General features: G+C 38.4%; 1 protein-coding gene across 1 annotated transcript in view; it reads left to right on the forward strand.

Annotated features, from left to right (window-relative positions):
* Positions 1 to 25,611, forward strand: part of LOC126470597 (apoptotic protease-activating factor 1) — a 262,484-nt gene that overhangs the window by 34,987 nt on the left and 201,886 nt on the right. Inside the window, exons 4-6 of the mRNA XM_050098549.1 lie at positions 1,505 to 1,828; positions 23,494 to 23,605; positions 24,380 to 24,497. Coding sequence (XP_049954506.1) covers positions 1,505 to 1,828; positions 23,494 to 23,605; positions 24,380 to 24,497 — 554 coding nt within the window. The remainder of the gene's footprint in view (positions 1 to 1,504; positions 1,829 to 23,493; positions 23,606 to 24,379; positions 24,498 to 25,611) is intronic.

Below are 25,611 nucleotides of genomic sequence, written 5' to 3' on the forward strand. Positions count from 1 at the left end.
CCCTTTTTCTCTCCGAAATGTGTGCACTTGTAATTTTAATAGAACACTTTCATTATACACAATGCTTTCTTTTAATGGCTGACAATGAAGTTTGGATCTAACCATGAAACACTTTCTCTGACTAAACAAACCAATGATATACTGTTATTCTTCAAACCTCCCATGTCCCTTCTGTTAATCCTATTTTCTTAAGAATCCTTGTGTAGCAAAAAAAATGTAAGAATGGGTTGGCTGAGAAACTTGGAAGAAGCCTGTCTTTATATGAGTTTCATTTTCTAAGAAATCTTCCAGGGAATCATAACTTAACTAACACTAATGATTGATTCCATATGCTGCAGAACAGTAATAGAACATCTTTTTTGCCTGTTATCGTGATTACTTTTTACTCAGTCTATTGTTTTCATTCTTCAATTGGTTTATCAGTATTTTATTAGGGAGAAACTTTAAATTCAAGCTGTAATATCAAGAGGATAGTAAATTATTACTTAAGTGAGAAATTAAGGAGAGATAAATAAAAGTTTCACTCTTAAACTAATTGAACATTGTAATCTTTTGTGTTTATTGATATTATAGCAGCTTTTAATGCTACAGACTGCCTCTCTTCTTCTAATCTAGTCATCACTCACTGTTTCATATGCTAAGCATGGATGAGTTGTCTTGCCTCAGACACAATTACTTATAGTTTGTAACTACTTCATAAATGCTTATCCTCGTGTAACTACTGCCAAACACAACATTTGTCAGAGATTTTGGTACTGTATATCGAGAACTGTGTTGTAACAAGGTATTCTACAAAAGAAACAACTAATTTACACAGATCTTAAAAAAGTCATAAAAGATAAACATTAGTTTCAAAGTCTAAATAATATGTAAATTATTACAAATAATGTTAATGAAAAAGTTTCTGCTCCAAAGCAGCAAAGTGCATCACAGCTTACAATTCAAATGTATGCAATGATATACTTAGACTGTTTATTATTTTCCTACACTTTCCAGACACCAAATTCTGAGGAAGTTAAGATCTTTCAGTGCGAGTTCCTACAAGTTTTATAGTAACAAGCTCTGTTTTCTTCTTCATCTTTGGTTGGTAAAATAAATACTGCTGGAACTCTCAATCAAGCCACTCTGAGCTGTTGCAAGTTCCATACTTAGAAAAATGGAAATGTTTAAATTTAGTCTATACTAGTGACTATCTATAATTATCTTCAATAACATCAGTTATAGTGTATTTATTTCCACACATACGTAAAGTTTCCACTTTTGTCAGTAATTCTAAGGTGTTACAAGTACTGTGTTTATTTTCACCATCAAATCAACTAACTTACTATGCAGTTCATATGTTTTGTGAAGCTAATGGAGCTAGAGATGATAATTAATTTATTTGGTGGGAAATGAAAGGGTAAATTTAGTGTAAATTGAATGTATACACATTTTGATTCTTCACTAAATATGGAAAAGTACTAGAGTACCAGTAGTATTATTTAATAATGCTTTTGTTTTTCAGAACTGCGTTTTCTGGCTGAGTGTGGGTGATTCTGGAAGTAATGTCTTGTCTCATGTGAATCACCTTTTGTGTAAGTTGCAAGCTACAGGGAGAGTGTTTCCTGATGAATTTCAGAGGCAGGAACTTATGAATCTGACTTGGTTCCGAGAAACACTTAAACGATACTACACAGATAAAGATTTAAGAGAAGGTCTTCTTATATTGGATGATGTTGCCTCAAGTGATGTCATTGATGCATTTGACATTGGCTGTAAAATACTTGTTACAACGAAGGATCTTGAAGTGATGAGAAAAGTGCGAGGAAGGATAAGCAAAACTATTAAAGTAAGTGAATTGTGCTTGCAAGTACTCATGCGAAGAATTGTTGATGAGGCAAAAACTTAATTTAAAGGTTTGCTAGTTTCAGTAAGAGGGAAAATGACGCCCAATGAATAGGGACGAAGAGTACTGAGACAGATTAGATTAATCAGGTTCCAGACCCTTGCAGATACATAGTGTTGTAAGATGTTTATTCACATGTACTTGAGCTTCAGAACATTCATTTGTTGGAATAATATTATTTTCAATAAAATATTGACTGTGGCTGCTGTATATAATAATTTGTTTCATTACTTGAGCAGAGTTTGTCTACAGCCTATAATGAGCAGCCCTGTTTGCAGAAGATAAACATATTTTTAAAAATAATTACAAAGCAGTGTAGTAAATTGTCTATGTTAAGAAGTACAAAAGACAAAACATAAAAAAAATAATTACAAACCAGTGCCATGTATCATCATATCAATAAATACTTGGAGCTCACTTCACATGTACACGCAACATATGCCCATGTAACTGGCTGATGTTTACAATATACTAAATTCCCATTATCAGTATGTGCCCCATGACTGCTGAACAACTGCATAGCAAATAACTTGTGTAAATGTTAGAAAGATCATATGCAGCATCAAGCAAAATAGTATGACAATTTTGTGTTCGTCAGTGTATTGACTCAACTGCCGAACTTCAGTGAAAAGGCAGGATGGTTGTTGCCTAGTAGCACTCTTCCTACCATTTTTGTAGCTATTATGAGTTGGTCCAGTGAGTATCATGCTTTTTGTGGCTAAAGCCAAGTTTAAAAATAGTAATTCCGTAGTTACTACATGATGTTTATGTTATAGATAATTCGATTTAAATCAAAACCCTCTACTCCTGATAGGCGTACAATATTGCTGTGGACAAATAACTGATGGAGAACATAGTCGTTGAAAATGAAACAAAAAAGACAAAATCACAGTCTAAGAACAACTGAAAATGTTGTTATGAGTGCATGAGGAAAAACAGGGAACACTTGGTGGATTTATAATTTTCAGGTTACTATGAGTACTTTCTTTGTTGATATATCAGAACTAAAACTAGAAATTGAATTTTAATTTGACACATGAGGCTATGAAATACTCTCTTGTTCCTGTCAATCAAAATTTATCAGATTATTCTTCTCAACCCTGCATGTGCATGTGAAACAATGTGAGAAGCACACAACCACATGTATTGGAAATTTTCTGTTGTGTTGGTGACAGGTTGTTGTGTACTACACAAATCAAAAGGAATTTTGCATCACCCCGGTTCCCAGAACTCCTGAATATAGACGTTGACTGTGGATATTGTATCACAGACACAGTCCCTTTGACTGTTTAGAGATGTCACTAAACCCACCCAAAGATGTAAACAACCATGCATGAGCAGTGCCTATTAGACAGAGGGGGTCCAACAGCCGATCAGTTCCAGTGATTCTACAAGGAAGGAGGTACACAGCTCGTGTTGTCTGTAGTTCAACTATGCCTAGAGGGTCAATACCGCGGTTCAGTCTGCATTGTTCCTTTGTGCCAGGAAGGGCTCTCAAGAAGGGAAGTGTCCAGGGGTCTTGGTTGGAGTGAAGCAAAGCGATGTTGTTCGGACATGGAGGAGATACAGAGAGACAGGAACTGTCGATGACATGCCTCACCTAGGCCACCCAAGGGCTACTACTACAGTGGATGACCACTACCTAGGGATTATGGCTCGGAAAAAACCTGACAGCAGTGCCACCATGTTGAATAATGCTTTACGTGCAGCCACAGGATGTCATGCTATGACTCAAACTGTGTGCAATAGGCTGCACAATGCACAACTTCACTCCTGACATCCATGGCGAGGTTCATCTTTAAAACCATGACTCCATGCAGCATGATACAGATGGGGCAATAACATGCCAAATGGACCTCTCAGGACTGGTATCACGTTCTCTTCACCAGTGAGTGTCGCATATGCCTTCAGCCAGACAATCGTCAAAGATGTGTTTGGAGGCAACCCGGTCAGGCTGAACACCTTAGACACACTGTCCAACGAGTGCAGCAAGGTGGAGGTTCCCTGCTGTTTTGGGGTGGCATTATGTGGGGCCGACATACGCCGCTGGTGGTCATGGAAGGCACCGTAATGGCTGTACAATATGTGAATGCCATCCTCTGGCCGATCGTGCAACCATATCGACCATATTGATGAGGCATTCATCTTCATGGATGACAATTTGCGCCCCCATCATGCACATCTTGTGAATGACTTCCTTCAGGATAACGACATAGCTCAACTAGAGTGTCCAGCATGTCCTCCAGACATGAACCCTATCGAACATGCCTGGAATAGATTGAAAAGGGCTGTTTATGGATGACGTGACTCACCAACCACTCTGAGGGAGCTGCACTGAATCACCATTAAGGAGTGGGACAACCTGAACCAACAGTGCCGTGATGAACTAGTCGATGGTATGCCATGATGAATACAGGCATGCAAGAGGATGTGCTACTGGGTATTAGAGATACCGGTGTGTACAGCAATCTGGACCACCACCTCTCAAGGTCTCGCTGTATGGTGGTACAACATGCAATGTGTGGTTTTCATGAGCAATAAAAAGGTCGGAAACGATGTTTATGTTGACCTCTATTCCAATTTTCTGTACAGATCTCGGAACCGAGGTGATGCAAAACTTTTTTTGATGTGTGTATGTACCACCTGTCAGCATTACAGTAAGTTTTTTGCTGTCAGCTAGTCTGCGTTATATCTTAGATACATTCATCTGCCATATAATTATACATATGTCACACAGGTAACAGAACAGTAATAAAACTCTCAATAAACTACTTGTTAGGTGACTCTGATCACTCTCTGAGAAAATTCCCTGTATGCTTGATGTATGTATGCAAATTTTTTTTCCTTCAGGAATGTTGTATTAAAAACAAATCAATTGTATGTTAACTAGGTAAGAACTGTTATATCATTGGCTGCATGTCCTTGTTCTTTTAAATGGCATCTAAAGGCAGGTGTCTTTGAGTCACTAAAATGTATATGTTTGTGACACTTTGTCTTGAAATATATTTTAATTCTGATTTCTGAAATGCGCAGTGCTTCTTATGTGACACCTGTTCCCAATAGGGAGAACCATGAACTTACTTTGTTCTGTGTTCCCAGCTACAGAATATTCTCAGTGTGCTAACAGACTTATGCAAGTAGTTTACTGAGACTTTTATTAAAGCCTTAGTTAATGTGTGCCACAAAAAAGGGCATATAGATGTTTCTTCAGCTTTTAGGGAGACTATTTGATAGTAATCCTCCGTTATGTAATTGTACCAGAGCCAAGCCATCCAGCCTGCCATCCAGTACTTGTTGATGTGCAGTGTAGTTAGGTGTTACTCTAGCCATTTCTTTGCTTTCTTTTTGATTCCCATCAAGCTGTCTGATTAGATTCCATGCAATTATACTGCTATGTGTGATGGCCATCTCCTCCAAGGTTTCTAGCCATTTCTTTTGCCTTGTTTCACTTAGTGCTTTCATAAGAGTTGTGCCACAAACTATTGTCTCATCACTAGGGTCATTTGAGTGCAGTTCTTCGTATTTCACTAAGATGTTTTTGGTGCCCCCAGTGAGTCCTGTTATGAAGTTCTGTCTATAGCCTCCTGGAATGTGCTTTTTTGACATTTTACGGAACACTTGTACAAACAGTGTGTAGTTCTTGGGTACAGGATTTATGTTGTTGATTTCTTTGACCAAAGTTGCCAGAACTGTTTTTTCATTGAAACATGATTGGTTTTTTAATTATTTCTACTTTTGCATAACATTTAACTGTTTCGTTCAGTTGATGAAAGCAGTGATGTGTAGTGTTGAGATATTCAATTTGTTTTTAAATTGTGATGCTTTCAGCTGAGGAACATGTTGTTCTAGTTGAACAAGTCTTTTGACAAGGCAATAAAAACGTGGGTTTAGTGCAGGAGGCATTTGCTGAATGATTCTCAGGAACAGCTGCACCTCATTGTAATGCAGTTCATTGACTTATTGAGAAGTTTGGGGAGACAGGCTTAGTGTTAAATGCCAATATGAACTGTAAGAACCAAACAAACATAAGTTGTTTGATATTTCTGACTATGCAGCAGAGCTCAGCTGTTAAATCCAGCCTAGTTGTCAAGTTTGGGATGTCTAGGAAACCTGCTTTCTCAAATTGCTAGACAACATTCAAACAAATCATATTAATGAGTTTTATTACAAAAGGAAAAGATTACGATACTTAATTCTTGTCAATTATACAGATGTGTCGCAAGCAAAGGGCGACATATAAAATAAGCAATCGTCTTCAGTATAAACAATCCTAAGTCACTGCTATACAAGTGCCTAATCTTGAAGCTACTATTCGACCGAACTGCAACCAGTCGGGCATGGCGCTTATGTCCTCTTCTCATAGGGGCCGCTGCTGTTGCAGTGTCAGCCTGGAGAGGGGTCGATGAGCGTGTGATTGGTTGACATCTTCTCACAGCTATCTCTTCTCTGTCATTCCCGACTGGCATGCCAGCAGTTGACTTTATGTCGTAACAACAGCAAAATCATTGTGCAAGTTGCCACACATTAATTTTGCGACCATGCGTAAAGCAGGTAGGCAGACATTGAAGTTGTTCCCATATAAAGTAACAACAGCCCAAGAATTGAAAGATGTGGATCATAGAAAGCAAATCCTTTGCTGCAAATGATTTAAATCTTTTATTAAGAGGAATACCATGGTATTCGTGATATCACCTTTTATACAGACAAGGTCTGTTTCCACCTCTCTGCTTGTTTTAATGCACAAAACCCATGGTTGTAGTCAATGGAGAATCCACATGCTTTGCTTGAAACTCCAGTGCTTGATACTGGAGTGTGGGTAGCAATATCCAGACTGCGCAATATGGACTGGTCTAGCATTGTTTTCCATTTTATCTGGTACACTGCTAGTATACTAAAAAAGAGAGTGAGTGGGAGTTTGTGACTGTTGATGAATAATTTTTATAAAGTAATTTAATAATTTTAATAATGATGCATGATAAAGTAATAATAATTTTAACCATAAATTTAATAATTGTGTGACAATATTTATGGAAGTTTTATTGTATACTGCTTGTGCATTAGTTATTACTTATCAATTATCCCAGTACACTATATTATTTATTCAGCACTGATAGTCTAATACTGTGTTCCATAGGAATTTAATTTTAGGGGTGCTGTTGATATGTGATTTTGCGAAACTGATTTTGGTGTTGTAGTGACATTATTATTATTTTGTTTGTTTGGGGTACAGTTGATTGTATAAAGATTCTAGCATTTTGTTACCCATATACAGTAAAAAATAAAAAATGTGTGAACACACTTTTGAAAATCTGTAGGGCACAAGTCCAATTTCTGCAGTTTCATTTGTGGAAGAAGAGTGATAGTCCCACTGTAGCCCAGGGCTGAGATAGATGGGGTTAAATGGACAAGCACTCTTTCACATACCCTCAGTTGGCTATGGCATGGAGCAGAACAGTTTCCCTTCTGCCACAAGTGAATCAGTGTGCGGGTAGTACAAATATTATGTCGAAACTGCAGAAATGGTACTTGTGACTCTTTACGTCTCAGATACAGAACTGAACTCAGTTTTTCAATCATTTGCTTTTGTGATAGTTACGTCCCCTGTTTTTACAGGGGATGTAACTAAGCACCTATGTTGTCTGATTGGCTCTCAGCATCCCAAAACATTTATATGGAGATCAGTGCTCCCAGCAATGTAATTGTTTTATTAAAACAATAATTTTATAAAATTAGCCTGATGAATGTGCAGTGTAAGGAACATTAGAACATAAATACTCCACTCTAAGCTGGCTTTCAGTGATCAATAGTATAGGTGGGTGAAAATGATGTTGTAGTCCTCTGTTGTAACTTTTCTGTATAAGATAACAGGAGTTCCAAACCCTCTCCACTAGAAACAGGCCACACTTTAGTACTTCTGCTTGCAAATTGACTGTAGACACTCATGAACCAGTGAACTGTTCCATGGCCCAGTGGGATCACTACACATTACATGTAGCAGGATGTGCAATTCTTAATGTTACTCATTAGCTCTGTAGTTATGAATATCAAATTTTCACACTTTTCACCAAAAAGTGTTATGGTAAACTTCTATACACTGTAGTATTTCTTTGTAATAGCGTAAATGGATGATAGCAATTTATAAACAAATATTTTGTGTCTGAATGAGATGGTGCAGTTAACTTGTATTTGGGGGAAGTGAGGTTCAAATTGGTGTCTTGTCATTACTTATTTATGTTTTTGTTGTTTTCTCTAAATCATTTCTGACAAATTTCAGGACAGTAACACCACGGCTGATTCATGCGGTCATCCTTATCCTACTAAGGAGGTGCTTTGTCACTAATGAGCTCATTGTCAGCAAGACATTAATCTCTGAACTTCCTTTCAAAATGGTTTTTGGCATTCATTCCTCTCTCAAAGTCAAAAGGTGTGGCTGGCTTCTTGGGTTATTAACATCCCATAAAATGTTTCCAATTCAGTATGTTGTAACAGTTGTCATGAATATGTTGACCAGGCAAAAGTCTCCCATTACTCATTTGACTCTAAAGTATATTAAAATGTTGTGAATCTGTGATCTGAACAAGACAACCAATCTGTTTCTCATGCTGCCTTTTTGTGCAGTCACTACCTGTGTGCTCCACATGATAGGTGATTTCACTATTTTTTAAATATTATTTGTTGTCATCAAGATAATTTTGTTCACATAGTATATATTGCTATAGACAATGATTCCTCATCTCTGTAAAATTCTTTGTATATTTTTAACCTTGTATTTACTAATGGAATTAACCATACTCACATTTTCATTTTCCTTTCAGTTTGATATTCTGTTCAGATATAAACGTAGACTTCCGCGGCCGTTGTCACAGTCAATAAAGTTCTTCTGAGTTTGAGTCTCTCTCTCTCTCTCTCTCTCTCTCTCTCTCTCTCTCTCTCTCTCTCTCTCTCTCTCTCTCTCACACACACACACACACACACACACACACACACACACACACACACACACACATACCATTAAACACTATGTGTCATGTAAAATTGTTCAAAAATACTCATTTTCACTGCAGTAACTTCATTACTAAATCAGTCATTCCTGCAAACTTTCTTCAAATGTGTATTCTGTTTGTTACAGAATACATTACAGAATTGTCTTGCTGGATATCACTTGCATCGCTTTCTGTGCCAGAACACAATTCCGGGTGGTACTGGTCATAGAAGCAACCAAAATACAAATTCGTAGAACACGACACACATTTAATTAATGCATGATTAACATGTCTGATGGTCTTCTTGTTAGTGGTAAGACACTGTACTCATCTTTGGGTGGACTGAGGCTCAAATCTGCATCCTGCCATCAAGATTTACACTTTGTGATTTCCTTAAATAATTCAAGTCAAAGGTACGAATGACTCCTTGAAAAGTTTGTACTCCTTCTGTAATAACCTGGGTGGTACTGGGACTTTGAAACACTATTCTTTCTTCCTATATGAAATGTACAGTGGAAGCAGTGGAACGTTTGCACAGTTTACTTTGATTGGTGATGCTCTAAATTTATCTGACAGGGTTTGTAGAAAATATTGAATTTCTTAAAACAGTTCCCATTTAAATTAGTTGAACATCTGTGCCACAATCAGTCTGTTATTATCCTAGCAGCACATCTTAAGACCTCCAAATACTGGCACAGTTCTGTAGGATATGGTGCATTTGAGTCTTGTAGTTGTTCCCTTTAACAGGCGCACTACACTTTCCCAGTATCCTCTCACCAAATCTGAGTGCCCCATTAATCTTCCCTACTATTCATTTTGCCTGTTCATTCATGTCACTTCGTAGTAAAACCTGAGGGTATTTAGATGATTTGACATGTTTCAGATGTTTACCACTCATTTTCTTACATTTATCTCATCGAGTACACAAAGTCATTGTGTATTTCCTTACAATTACCCAGGGAAGATACTTGACCGTGGACAGTAGCACTGTAAGCAAACACTCTGAGTGTGCTGGTAATTTGTTTAGAACATTAGTGTTCCTGTTGCACTTCTTTGCAGAACGGCAATGCCACTTTCTTTTATGTTGAAAATTTGCTGTCCAGTGTAATGTACTAGGTTTCTTCAGTCAAAAATTCTTGGAACCAGTCACATATATGAGAAGATAATTCATATGTTGGTATCTTGATTATTAGTTGGCAGTCTGTTCCAGTGTCTAATGTCCAGAAATGTAGGACAACAGAAACTACCTCGGCACTTGCATCTAGTATTTACAAGATATTGTGTGTAAAAAAACGAAACTGCATTTTACAGGAGTGTGTTTCCTGAACCATTTAAGAAAAGCTTATTTTCCTCAAGGAATGTGTATACTCAGTTTGTAAACAGACATAAATGAGTCCCAAAAATTGTTTTAGTATTGATTTGTTAGATACATGAAAGATGACACACACTCCCACTCTCGCTCTCCCTCCCCCTCTGCCTCCCTCCCCCTCTCCCTCCCTCCCTCCCTCCCTCCCTCCATACCCCCCAGATTTATTTATTTATTTTTGCAGGGGGGGGGGGTGTTATTTGGATCTCTCTTTTAATGTGTATGACCCATATTGAAAATTATTCTTTTAGTATTACATGCAGTAAAGAGTCCTGCTGTGAATTTGCTTTCTGGAATTATTGTCTTGTCCTCACTTTCTTTGCTTTTTAGAGTTCTGTACCTCAGTCGGTAAAAATGGAATCGTTATAGAATCACTTTGTTGTCCATCTGACTGTTAAGACGCCTTTTTGTCAGGAATGGGTAGAGGTATCAAGTAGAAAATTTATGTCGCATACTAAGATCTACAGTCCCTTGGCAGTGGAAAATATTTAAGCTTCTAAGTCATTCCAGTCAAAACCTATAGGGTACTTCCTGTTGAGTAAGTAATGGAATAACCTGAAAATTGCTTATTTGTACTTATATCACATGAAACAATATTGCAAACTTACATTAAATTCATAATTTGTCAAAAATCTCAGGGATTTTCATCTGGTTTTTAGTGATAGGTGGAGTGATTCACAAGAAATATAATTTACAAATATTTTGTCCTAATTGGCTGAGCTTCGATGAGGTCAAGTCTCCTACCACAGTGTAAATGATGCCTTAGCCATCCAGTAGTGGTATGTGTGAGGCTTGCCCAACTACTGCACCATGTGATGCTAGCATTTCAGGTCCTTTATGAAATGCTCATTCTACATGTAAACATCCCTTGACAGGCTATGCCTGCAGTATGTGCAGCGCCTGTAATGTTTCAAAGTAAATTAATACTGGTAATTGATGCAAGAGTGCACTTCCATTGCTTGAGATGGGATTCTGACATTCCATACAATATCCATTGAAGCAGTCCACAGAACAATTTTACATTCGTGTAACTACACAAATGGCTGACTGTACTGTTTTCTTCTCTGGAGTCTTCCATCAAATCCTACCAGTAATTGCAGTAGGGACAGGAGCAGATGAAGTTTTGCAATTGCCAGTTAGCATAGTATGCTACTGTAATTCCAACATTAATAAAATAAATGAAAAATTACAATAGCAAATGCGAAGTTACACAAAAAATTTAAACTGAAAATTAAAACTTTCTCGAAACCTTTTCAGTATCTTGCCAGTACTGATAATGATAACAGGCAAAAATCATTGAGATTCTTGATTCCTGCAGTGGATGAACTATCTATATTCAAAATTAAGTTGGTATGGAACCCTCGGAGCATGAGTCCTACTTGTGCTTGTCTAGTTTTTGCTGTATAATTACCCTATGCTTTAGACTATAAAACATTCTCACCCTCCTTCTTCTTACTCTGAAGCATCTTTATCAATGTGCTTCATCAGTTAGAACTTACTGACTACATTTGTAGCACACCTCGAGACAAAGATGGTCCTCTTGTTGTTCCAGACAGTAAATTGTCAGCAAGATCAGTCAGTGTCAACTGTATCTGGCTGTGGTAGATCTTGATTACATGAACAGAGAACTAGTTAACACCCCAACCCTCTTTTTAGTACACTGAACAGTAGGGATCATGGTTTACTCACTCGATTTGCTGGATGTTAGAAGCCTTTCTAAATAAACTCTCAACTTCTATGTGAGACCTATGCTGATGAGGTGAAAAACTTCATAATGAGCAGTCTCTTAAGCACCTCCTATCCCAGTTATTAAGTTGTCCAGGTATGGTGGATTTGAGGTGATTGCAATTCCTCCAACTATCCACTGGACAGAATTATGAGTTAGTTCACATAACTCAACATGCAGATGTTTTGGTGAACTGTTCAGGAAAGCCAATAATGTAGCATTCTCTGTTACTCAAAATCTGCGTGTCACCAAGAGAGTGGGATTACTTTTGAACATCTCTTCCCATTTTATATTCATAAAGTGCTAGCACAACTCAAAGAGTGTAAAATTTGTTAAAAAGATGAAAGAGACATGTGGTCAGTTTACTTAAGGCAGATGTCACATAGAGAGAGAAACGAAGCAGTCAGGTATGAGAACCATAACAAAGCAAGTGGTTGGGGAACTGGAGGTTTTGGTTGCATTTATACTTAGACTGAGCTGGCAGTAACCAGATTGTAGTCCCTTAATAGTTGAGCAAAAGTAGTCCTCTTCAATCTATTTTGTTGAAGTTGGTAATGGAGGAATTCTCAGAATTCCTAGAGTGTGACTTTCTATTCATCAATATTATCAAGAAGGAAACACCATGCAGAGATGCTACATCACTGTCTGACCTGGCTGCCAAAAATGCAGGAGCTTCTTCAAAATACCATACGTGGACACCTTATAAAACTTCTTAAAGATGCAACATTCTCGAGATGGTTAATGAATGTGGTTTCTTTAAATGAGTCCTACTCTTTATATGGTCTTTTATGTACTAATGGTTTCTCATGTGCCACAGTGCAGCTTCTCGTGATGTGACATGTATGCAGCCTATGGGAGCTAGGAGTAAATTTCTTGGCTTTACACACATATGACCTCCTCCTCCTCCCCTTTCCATAACCAAAGGCATTTAACAAAACTGTTGTCTTCAACCCTTGGTTGGCCATCCTCTATCCCATTTCCCAATTTGGTTGAAATGTATTGCTTGCCATGGCAGGTGCGTCATTATTCTTCTTCTTCTTCTTCTTCTTATTATTATTATTATTATTATTATTACTACTACTACTACTACTACTACTACTACTACTACTACTACTTCTACTTCTACTACTCCTACTACTCCTCCTCTTACTACTACTTTAATGTCTAATCACTTCTGTCATTGTTTTTACACGTAGGTCTTGTCCTATACCTTCAATCACCACTATGTCTTTTAGCATTATTCTAAGAAGCGACTTCAGAAACCTCATCTCGGCTGCTTCAATTTTTTGTTAATCTCCTTTTCGTAGGGTGCAGTTTTTACTGTCATACATGAGATCAATTTTCTTGTTTTTCTTATTTTGGTGCAAGTGCAATAACATTAGTCAAGTCTCCACTTTATCTGAAGAATATTTTTATTAGTGTAGTGTTTAAAGCATTCATAGTGTATACATTTTGTTTAAATTGCTTAAGTGGAATATTCTTCCATGGTAAGATTCATTTCAATTGTAATTTTACCACTCGCAGGAGTAAATATGAAGTTTGATGATGTTTATAATGAGCCTCTCCATCATTTTCGGCAGTCAAGAAATGGGCACCTGTATACAAATGTTGTTATACTTCTTGTGTAGTTTATGCCCACAAAGGACATCCTACAAACTGCATGAAAAGACCTGGATTGCTAAAGAAATAAATATTTTCAGCATAAGGCCATCAACAGTTAAAGCCAGAGTTAAAAAGTCTTGTACAGCACCGATGCAGGTGAAATGCAACATATCTATTTTCCTACTTACATTTAAAATGCCTACCACTGTGCCAACTTATAACTAAATCTGAGGGCGGTGTGATGGGGAGGTTCCCTTGTTAGATTAAAACTGTGTGTTTGACTGTGATTTGAACCTGGGATCTCTGCCTTTGGCAGGTAAGTGCTCTACCAGCTGAGAGCTATCCAAGCACAATTGACAACATACCCTCACAGCCTTACTTCTGCTAGTACCTGTCTTCTACCTTCCAAACTTGACAGAAGCCTACTGTATACCTTGCACGACTAGCACTTCTGGATGGAAGAATATTGTGGAGATATGGTTCAGCCACAGCTTAGAGGATTGTTTTCAAAATGAATTTTCACTTTCCTGCTCTTCTAAACAAATTCATCCTCACAGAGAGAGGAAACATATTAAGGAATATTGTTACAATTCTAGCTATTTATTTCCACTGGAAAACGTGCTGTTTGTATATCAGCTGTTGATCACAAAAAAGTAAAATAAGTACCATAATACTCTGCAGAAACATTTTGACACTTGAATTATGTAAAGAAAGAAGCATATTTTTTGTAATAAAGTTCTTGTGTAGTGTGAATACTTTAGGGTTGAAGGAGAACAGTCACCAAAAAGCAGAAGCATTGACTTTTCAGATAGGTAGAGGGACTGGAGTGGGTGGCTAGCAGCTTAGAGGGAGGCCGGTTGGCTTGCTAGAAATATGGGAGGGAAAGGTGTCACGTATAGTTGCAGTGATCTGTGGGAATCAGCACACGTTGAAGGCAACATGGGGATGCGAATTGTGGTGGGACGACAGGACGGAGGAAGCGTAACCGTTGGGTTCTGGGTTGGTGGACTGGGCAGGTCTTGCACCTCGGTGTACGACAGGGATATGGCCTCTGTGACAAGAGAGTGGGAGAAGTGTAGGGATGGACTAGGATGTTGTGTAGGTTGGGTGAGCAATCACATTAGGAGGGGTAAGAAGGATCGTGGGTAGGATGTACAGTTTTAGTGGAGAGGTTAAAAACAGTGTTTTGAGTTTGCTTGGGTTGGGTTCTGGGTTTTATGGGGTCTTGGGAGGGAGTTTTGCAGGATTTGTTAAGTTGAAGAGGTCAGCGAGGCAGGGTCTTGGTGCTATGAGAGGTTGACCAGGGGGGGGGGGGGGGGGGGGGGGGGGGGGGTGGTTGTTCACAGTGAAAAGAATGGGTGTTGATGGATGGGGTGGTATCCCAAGGTGGGAGTGGATGTCAGCAGGTTGGACAGTTTATGGAGGTGGTGTCTGAAATGCTCCTCCAGGTGCTGGAGTGCAGGTGTTTCTGTTTCAGAGAAGTTGTGTATGTTATGAGGATTGCACAGTAAGAATATCTTACAGAGGGAATAGAGGTGGTTCAGATGTCTGTGCCATGGAAAGGTATTTTTGCAGTACCAGGCTCATGAGAGATAAAGACTTGTAGAATCTGAGTAGGTGTAGGTCGTTGTGAAAGGACGGGTGGAATCCAGAGAAGCGAATTTTTAAGTTTAGGCTGTTGGGGTGTGGGGGGATTTCATGGTTTAGACAGCATTTAAGGAATAGTGTGTGGTATTGGGCTATAGCCAGGGAAAGGGATGCTGTTCTGAACTGGTGCAGAAAAATAGAGCAACATGCTCAATTTCAATGGCTGCTTTACAACCCAAACCATCAGGTTCCTTCCCTCCACCACCAGCTTATATGAACTATACAGATGGGAGTCATCCTTACAACACATCCTCCATTCCCATAATCATCCTGGCCTCAATTTCAGGTAACCCACTATCTCAACACCCATCACACATCAGTTTTCCTTACCTCTGTCCTGTCATGTCCCAGTTCATGTCCCCACATCACCTTTAGCAAGTACCGCTTCACACAAGTCGCTACAGCTATACCTGCCACCCTTCCCTCCCGCATTTCTAGCCGGCAAATCAGCCTTCCTCTGGGCCACTAAGCACCCACCCACCGTCCCTCCCACTCTCCCTGCCTCCCTCCCTCCCTCCCACCCCCTCCCCCTCTTTCTTTCCCTCCCTCTCTCCCCTCCCCCTCTCTCTCTTTCCCTCCCTCCCTCCCCCCCTCCCCCCTCCCCCTACCTCCCCACCCATCCCCCTCTCGCTTTCCCTCCCTCCCCCCCTCCCTCCTCCCCCCATCCCCCTCTCGCTTTCCCTCCCTCCCCCTCCCCCCTCCCTCCCTCCCTCCCTCCCTCCCTCCCCCCTCCCCCTCTCCACCTGGCACTACCCCCACCACAACCACCCCACTGCCGCAAAATAGCAATGGCACTGATAGTCTGGTCAGCACCATGTTAGTTTGTGTGTGTGTGTGTGTGTGTGTGTGTGTGTGTGTGTGTGTGGAAAGCTGGTAAGTTTTCCTTCTTTTGTGTGTGCCTATCCCTTTCAACAACTCAATGCTTGTGCTTTTCAGTTAGGGATGTCTTTTAACCCTAATGTAGAAACATAATTTTGTAGTGCAAGACGCTAGAATCACATCATCATGCATGGCAAGCCAAAACAATATTAAAAAAAGATATCAAACAATCAAAAGTCCAGCTTGGAATATCAACAACTATGAAAAGGATAAGTTGCTACTCACCATAAAGATGACACATCGAGTTATAGTTAGGCACAGTGAAAAGAATGTTACAACTAAGCTTTTGGCCAAAGCCTTTCTTCAGGAAAGGAAAAAAATGCACACACATTCGCACAAGCAAGCACACCTCATACACACATGAAAAATATCTCTGGCTGCTCCGACCAGGTCAGAGTAGCAAGAGACAGTGGTCGTGTGTGAGAGGTGTGCTTGCTTGTGTGCTTGTGTGTTTTTGTTTTCATTTTCTGGAGAAGGCTTTGAACAAAAGCTTATAGTATAACAGTCTTTTTGTTGTGCCTGTCTGCAATTCAACCTGATTAAAAAAAGATATGCAAGAGAAAATTGACGAAATGCTAATAAAAATTGTGAGTAAATCAGCCACCAAAAATTCAAACGAAACAACTAAATGTGACCATCTCCATTAGTTTAATAAATAAATTTGGAAAATTACAAAGATTGCTGACAGGTTAGATTACTTAAGTATGTTAGTTCTAGAAATGGTCCCTGTGCTGATTGTTTGCAGAGTGCCTGTTTCATGACCACTCCGTGAGTAAAAGCAGTTTGACACTTAGTATGTCGCATATAGTGGCGGGTGTAGCTTGTGCAGCTTGCAGTGCTCTTCTGCTAGTTTGATCTTTCATTTTTCTCTGCATTCAAAATCTGAAGTCCAAGAAGATTGTTGGGAGAATGTCTGACTTTGTTCAGTAGCAATGGTATTCAGGGTGACAGATGTGCTGTAATGTGCAGTATTTGTAATGTCTCAAATGCAGTTGATAAAATGTACCAACAAAATTGTGTTCAGCAGCATGTGAAAGCACACCAAAAATAAGTAACCACAGTGTGGCTGCAGTTGTCTGTGATACAGAAATTTACTTGTGAGGCACTGGTATATTGAAGCTCAAAAAGTATAAATGAATTTTTAACACACAGTACCAGCTTTCTAGCATGCGGCAGTTCCCTTTCCGAGCTTAACAATCCCGTTATGAAATCTTACCTAGAAATCAAATGAATAGTAGCTGATGACCCAGTGACTACTGACAGCTAGAATTGATACAAATTGAATATTTTAGTGGGAGCTCTGAATGAATGGAGAACAAGTTGATGTGCTTTCTTGAGATAACAAACAATGCCGCTGTGATGAAAAATTTCACCTACACACGTTTTGTGACATGATGGGGTACAATATGATTTGGTATGGCTAGTGTTTACAGATCAAACTTCTTACATTTTACTTGCATGTTCCTATCTCATCTATCTTCTGTAACTTAAAAACATGTGACTTGCATTATGCCTGCTATTCATAGAGTTTGTGAGGCATTGAAAGAGGAATATTCATAGGTTGACAGATTTGTATCTTGTCTTAATAAAATTTTAAAAATTCTTTAAACAGAACATAGAAATATGTACAAATTATAGGACTTCCTTTATCACATTCCCCCATCAACACTAGATGGATTAATTGTTTGAAAGATGCAGTGTTTATATGTAATAATTTTCAGACTATATGTAGATTTTTAAAAGTGTCAGATAATTCTACACATGTAAGAAAGACTACAGAGCTATCAGGTAAATAAGAACTCAAAGATGTCATACATAGAAATTCCTTACTCAAAGCAGCCATGAAAAACTGGAGGAGGAGTGTTTTGAGAAAGAAGCAAAGTTGATCATTTTATCAGATATGAACAATATGTCTGAAGGTACTGGAAAACATAAGCTTGACCAAAACCCAACAAAAAACACAGATATGGAGAAAATGACAACGAACAAGAATACTGGTTACCATTGAAAAACAATTTACCCAGCTCTTGTCTGTTGGTTTTCTATTTACAGTTGTTTGCCCAGTGACCATAGATACAGTTTCTCAGTGCTCGTCACTCTAAATGCTGTAACATTAGTGTCAATCAAAACAGTCTTGACAATGAACATTAGCATTTTGTTTCCTTCAAACTCATACCAGTCTTTGTTATCAAGATTGTTTGACGACTTGAGGTTTCACAGCATCCCACATGCTGAAATATAACTCAGTGCCTTTGGGAGACTTAGCAGATTCCCGGATTCTGACATAGTATTGTGTTGTAGATACCATTTGCTGAGGCACTTGTGGTAAAACTGTGGGTTGATGTTTATTCATCTTACTGAAGGGAAGTAAAACAAATTGAATGTTTCACACCAGACATGTATTAATAGAGCACAGTTGTCTTTGAGCAGCACAAGCTTTTTTCTGTGATTATATTGCAGCAAAACATTTTCAGTTGTGTGAGAAACTGAATTCCTGTCATCCAAGCTCATCACAGTTAATGTAATCTATGCACATTTTTTAACACCAAAGGATTTGTAGCTTTAGTGAGAATCAACAGCTTTAGTTTCTCCAGTGGCAAACAAAAAGGGTGTTCATTTATCTTTTGACAAAAAACTTCTTTGTTCAGTTAACTAAATTTACTTTCTCATATTCATACAGGTCGCTGATGTTTATCCTATTAAGTGCCCTAATAGCATTATCTTCAATATTAATACTTCCATTGGCACAAGTGAGTGTCAACACATTGTCTTTGCTGAACTACCCGTCATGGCAAACTTCGTTTTGTACTGTGAAACACTAACTCTGAAAAATAATCCAAATTTGTCTATTTTAAATATCTTGCTTTTGATATGGTGACATTAGGATACCATTTTATAGGTAACAATATCGTCTTCATTCAAGAGTTCAGTCACCATTGGTCCGCAGCTGGTGGTCTAGCTACTAGCATTGCTGCTTCTGGATCACAGGGTCCTGGGTTTGACTCCCGAGCGTGTCAGGAATTTTCTCTGCCCAGAGACTGGGTGTTTGTGTTGTCCTCATCATTTCATCATCATTCATGAGAGTGGTGAGATTGGGCTGTGTAAAGATTGGGAATTTGTACAGGCGCTGATAACGGTACAGCTGAGTGCCCCACAAACCGATGAGCATCATCATCATCAGTAGTCACCATTGATTTTTGAGAAAAAATTCAAACAGTTGCCTTAATCCTATAGATGCAGTGTAATTTGCTGTACTCGTCTTTCTCACAATTTCTGGAATCTTTAAATTGCTGGTCCACTTATAAAAACTGACACAGATTCAGCTTTGTGTTTTGGCTAAGTTTAAAAAAAATTCTCCAACTTAGCATACCTTACACTATTCAATTACTGGCAGAGTGTTGCCCCATCATAAGCAGTTGGTTCAATATCTTTGTGTGTGTTAAGTGTCAAAGATCACATCCCTAAAAAATTCACAAACACTTTCTGTAACAGTGTCTTGTTTGGCATTGCATTTCCTTACAATTTACAATATGAAGAATGCTGCTAGGATTGATGTTTCTGCTGTCCATCTGTTAATAGCCAACATTGACTGTAATAACATTTGTTGAGATGCCAGTTACGGATTGACAGAGTTTTGAAAACCACCCCAGAATCCTGGAAATACATAGTTAACGAGGAAACGTCTATTAGGAGAGGAAGGTACATATTGCACAGAAAATACTTTATATAATCACTTTTTTTACTTTTTTGCAGGGCTGAAGGCAGACAGCATTTTGCCCATGAAAGTATTTTATATGGGAGTATCAGGACTGGTTTAAGGCCCAAGTGACCCAAGCCACATTTGGGGAGTGGTGCCACAGTGATCAGATTTTCTTAACCATAGAACTGCCTTTTCTGATTTTATGTTCCTACTAGCTGACAAATCCATCATTGCCCTGATATTCATTTTACTACTTTTCTATCAGGAACAAAAACAAAGAGAGAACTGTGTTTGTAGTGTATTATTGAAAAAACTTCATTTCCATGTGTTTGTGAAAACACCTATGGAATTGTTGTTGTTGTTGTGGTCTTCAGTCCTGAGACTGGTTTGATGCAGCTCTCCATGCTACTCTATCCTGTGCTAGCTGCTTCATCTCCCAGAACTTACTGCAACGTACATCCTTCTGAATCTGCTTAGTGTATTCATCTCTTGTTCTCCCTGTATGATTTTTACCCTCCCCACTGCCCTCCAATGCTAAATTTGTGATCCCCTGATGCCTCAGAACATGTCCTACCAACCGGTCCCTTCTTCTTGTCAAGTTGTGCCACAAACTCCTCTTCTCCCCAATTCTATTCAATACTTCCTCATTAGTTATGTGATCTACCCATCTAATCTTCAGCATTCTTCTGTAGCACCACATTTCGAAAGCGTCTATTCTCTTCTTGTCCAAACTACTTATTGTCTATGTTTCACTTCCATACATGGCTACACTCCATACAAATACTTTCAGAAACAACTTCTTGACACTTAAATCTATACTTGATGTTAACAAATTTCTCTTCCTCAGAAACGCTTTCCTTGCCATTGCCAGTCTACATTTTATGTCCTCCCTACTTCGACCATCATCAGTTATTTTGCTCCCCAAATAGCAAAACTCCTTTACTACTTTAAGTGTCTCATTTCCTAATCTAATTCCCTCAGCATCACCAGACTTAATTCGACTACATTCCATTATCCTCGTTTTGCTTTTGTTGATGTTCATCTTATATCCTCATTTCAAGACACTGTCCATTCCGTTCAACTGCTCTTCCAAGTCCTTTGCTGTCTCTGACAGAATTACAATGTCATCGGTGAACGTCAAAGTTTTTATTTCTTCTCCATGGATTTTAATACCTACTCCGAATTTTTCTTTTGTTTCCTTTACTGCTTGCTCAATATACAGATTGAATAACATTGGTGATAGGCTACAACCATGTCTCCCTCCCTTCCCAACCACTGCTTCCCTTTCATGTCCCTCGACTCTTATAACTGCCATCCGGTTTCTGTACAAACTGTAAATAGCCTTTCACTCCCTGTATTTTACCCCTGCCACCTTTAGAATTTGAAAGAGAGTATTCCAGTCAACATTGTCAAAAGCTTTCTCTAAGTCTACAAATGCTAGAAACGTAGGTTTGCCTTTCCTTGATCTTCTATGATAAGTCGTAAGGTCAGTCTTGCCTCACGTGTTCCAACATTTCTATGGAATCCAAACTGATCTTCCCCAAAGTCGGCTTCTACCAGTTTCTCCATTCGTCTGTGAAGAATTCACGTTAGTATTTTGCAGCTGTGTCTTATTAAACTGATACTTCGGTAATTTTCACATCTTTCAACACCTGCTTTCTTTGGGATTGGAATTATTATATTCTTCTTGAAGTCTGAGGCTATTTCGCCTATATCATGCATCTTGCTCACCAGATGGTAGAGTTTTGTCAGGACTGGCTCTCCCAAGGTTATCAGTATTTCTAATACCAAAACAAAAAGTTATTGGAATTATATGCATCATCCTGAATGATTTAGCTCAAGTGGTGTTTTGATAGACATGATCCAGCGAAAAGCAGCGCGATTCGTCATGGGGACATTTAGTCAGCGCGAGAGCGTTACGGAGATGCTGAACAAGCTCCAGTGGCGGACACTTCAAGAAAGGCGTTACGCAATACGGAGAGGTTTATTATCGAAATTACGAGAGAGCACATTCCGGGAAGAGATGGGCAACATATTACTACCGCCCACATATATCTCGCGTAATGATCACAACGAAAAGATCCGAGAAATTAGAGCAAATACGGAGACTTACAAGCAGTCGTTCTTCCCACGCACAATTCGTGAATGGAACAGGGAAGGGGGGATCAGATAGTGGTACAATAAGTACCCTCCGCCACACACCGTAAGGTGGCTCGCGGAGTATAGATGTAGATGTAGATGTAGATATTCATGTGAACTTTGCCAGAAAATATTTCTTATTTAACTCCTCCAGATGGACTTGGGACAGAATGAAACAAGCATCATGTTAGTTTCTGAATCAATGTGTCTTTTTGTTTGTCATCAGTGATCTCCTGAAGCAGAAAGACGATTGACTTGTAATTGAAAGGAGCTGATTTAGTTTCTGAGCTATTTCAATAACTTACTTGTGGTGACTTCTTAATAAAGTTACGGATAACTGGAAAAAGCAGTCATGTAAAAACTCCATCTCTGATGTCAACTTGACTGGATATTAGCATTAAAATTTGGACAGCAAATCTGCTTGCTTAATAATCAATGTCTTTCTCGAAAGTATGAAAGTTGTGTTGTTTACTTGGCAGCATACTGAATACACATTTCTATTGGATTTATATTTCCACATAAAATTAAACATTGAAATCAGTGAAAGTAATCACTTAGTGTAAAGAAGCATTGTTGAGTGTGAGATATGCACTAGCAGAGACTAGGTCCCAAGGGACAGCAGGACTAAAATATGTGTTTTAGAAACATTTACTTCCTATGTAGAAGTCAGAGTTTGGCAGTGGCCAAGGGTGAGGTTGACCACTCATTGGCAGACCATGCTGCTAAACAAAATGTGGCATATTTCAGTGATTTCCTCATAATTCATGCCCTCTTGAACCAGCATCTCCTGCTTATTGTGAACTGACACCTTAAATAAATTCGGCATGCCTCCAGGTCTGACTTAAACTTCCATTATTTCCAAACAGTACAACCACTGTTTTTCACGTGGGAAATGTAGGAATAACACAACTTGTGGAAAGTATTTGGTGAAGGAGGAAATAAGTGACACAGTTTCATATGCTGGGAGTTCGTATAAAGGACTTTCTAATACTGAGTCAACATATCTCATGACATTATCAATAACCCAGTTCCTAACTCTGAACTGATTTTTCCATGGATTAGTTAGGTTACTGGCAATTAATGCCAGAAAGTTTTCAGAATAATTCCCTCTATTGATTTTTTTTTTGTCAGTGGGACTTCAAAACAACAGACTCTCTCTAATGTAGAGTCAATGTATCTCATGACTTTGACTGTAATCTCCAGAGATATTTGAGAGAGTCAGTGACAGGAATATTTGCAGAACCTAAATAATTTACCGCCATTCTCTACTAATATAGTGACAGTGCAGTTATATTTAAATACTTGTCATTTCGTGTGTGAAATGTGACCAGAATTGTTTAGACATTTATATAAATCATTGAAGTTCAATCAGTAAGAAGGTTTCCAAAGATAACATTGCTTTTCCATTGTCAGCATTCTAAATGAAGTCCAAACTGGTAAATTTTCATTAGACATGTATGTCCCCTTATTGCTATGAATAATACAGTTGATTTTCTGTATTTTAGGTGTTATTGATCAAGTCTGCTTTTTCTATTGCTGCTCACAATGATTACATTTTATTTACAGCTGAATGATGGTTTCAAAGAAATAGAGACATTGTCGTTGTTTGCTAAGTGTATAAATCAAACAATTGAAGATCTACCCCATGAGGCAAGACAAATACATCGTCTTTGCAAAGGTATGTTTCAAAAAGGCATGAATTATCTCAAACTCTTGATTTTACATTTACATTTTCATGTTTAATTTACACTATTTCCTGATTTCCAAACTCAGTTTATACTGATAAAATATAGGAAAGGAACAGTTTTACTGACTCTGGAAAATTGTTTAATTTTTGTGAGATAATGGTCACCAAAGTAGTTGGTTATTTTCCTGCTCCATGAATGATGTTTCCAATATTATGCATTTATGTGAACATTGTGAAAGCGTTATAAAAATTGTAATAGATCTTTAACATGGAGAATATTAGACGAAAGCATTTTTTGTTATTTACTTTTAAAGATCCTGTATTTCTCAAACTTAGTTTGCATCAACTTCTGTGCATTTCTCATTATACTTCTTCACTTCTGACTCCAGAATAGAGAATCTCCAGGCTTGAGTTTAGATTTTACAATGTTGTCTGCATGTCTCTTACATTACTACCATGTTTCAAAAGTATCAGTTTTGTGTGTTTTTGTTTTTTGAGATTTCATTTTTCACCATTTTTAAATTTATTTGAATAGTGGTGAATATATCATGCTTTTAATCCACAATTGGAAAGAAGAAATCTAATATATGAAATGGGAAATATTTGAAAAGGAAGGGGGGGGGGGGGGGGGTTTGGAGATGAAACATTCTTTTTAAAAGAACCTTGGAGACCATTTATGAAGTCCCTTTATTGTTTTACTGAATTATTATTTTTTCCTTTTTTATCTATTTGAATATATTGTTTATCAAATTTTACTTTTCACAGGCATTCCCATGTTGGTAGCTCTTATTGGTGCCAATCTAGAAGAGCACAGTGAAGATGCGCGTTCTAACAAAGGAAGATGGAATAACTTCATTACAATGCTTAAATCAAAACACTACAGGTGAGAAATATTGAAATAAATATTTTATACTTGAAAAATTGGCTAATTTGCCAATGGCCCTTCATGACTCATTATTTTATCAATAGGAAAGTAGATAGAGAGATCACTGTAAACAAATGTTGCACATAAAGAATCATAACAAATTATCAGTTTTGCCATTTGGATTAGCCCATTCATTAGCATGGTAACAATTATTTTTGTTGTGTTTTTTGATGTTAACATTTTGATATCCCAGATTAAGCATATACAAAAGCTGTAGAGATTGGGCTTGCTTTAATTTTCCACAACATTCTGAAAGATAACGATGTGGGGTCTCAGAAGAGATCAAAGTCATATTCATTGTAGATTATACCATATGGGCGTGTACTGAGTTTCCCCATAATAAAAGATCTAGTCACATGATGTTCAATGTCAACATGCAATAACCACTTACAGACGGCAGGTGTCAGCACTAGTAGTGGAGGATATATAAAGCATGTCTGGGAGATGTGGAAAAAAGTGCAGTCATTGACATAATGAAGAAACAGACCGATGTATCTGACATCCAAAAGGGCATGATCATTGTCTCTTGAGCCAAGGGTGGAAGCGTTTCTGAAACAGCTAACTTTGTAAGCTGTTTGTGTGCCACCATGGTCAAAGTATACCGCAAAATGGCATTATTCAAAACTGCACCGAGGCAACTGTGGTGCACCACAGACCATAGATGACGGGAGTGAACGACGGCTGTGGAGATGTGTATGGGCGAATAGAGATGCAACTTTTGTGCAATTTATCACCCAATTGAACCAAAGGGCTACCAACAGTGTCTCCTCAATGACCATTCAGCAAACATTGCTGTGTATGGCCCTCAATACCAAGCTCCTGATTCATGCACCCATGCTGACTGCTGTTCAGTGGCAATGAAGGCAAGAATTTGCACACCTGTACTGCAGCTGAATCTATACCAGGTCAGATTAAAGGAAGACATCAGAACAATGCAGAGGCAGGCTGCTAGATTATTTGTTACTGGTAGGTTTGAACAGCATGTATTTATTGTGGAGATGCTTTGGGAAATCAAATGGGAATCCATGGAGGGAATGTGACATTCTTTTTAAAGAACACTATTGAGAAAATT

Source organism: Schistocerca serialis, chromosome 3 (genome assembly GCF_023864345.2).
Source record: "Schistocerca serialis cubense isolate TAMUIC-IGC-003099 chromosome 3, iqSchSeri2.2, whole genome shotgun sequence".
NCBI lineage: Eukaryota > Metazoa > Arthropoda > Insecta > Orthoptera > Acrididae > Schistocerca > Schistocerca serialis.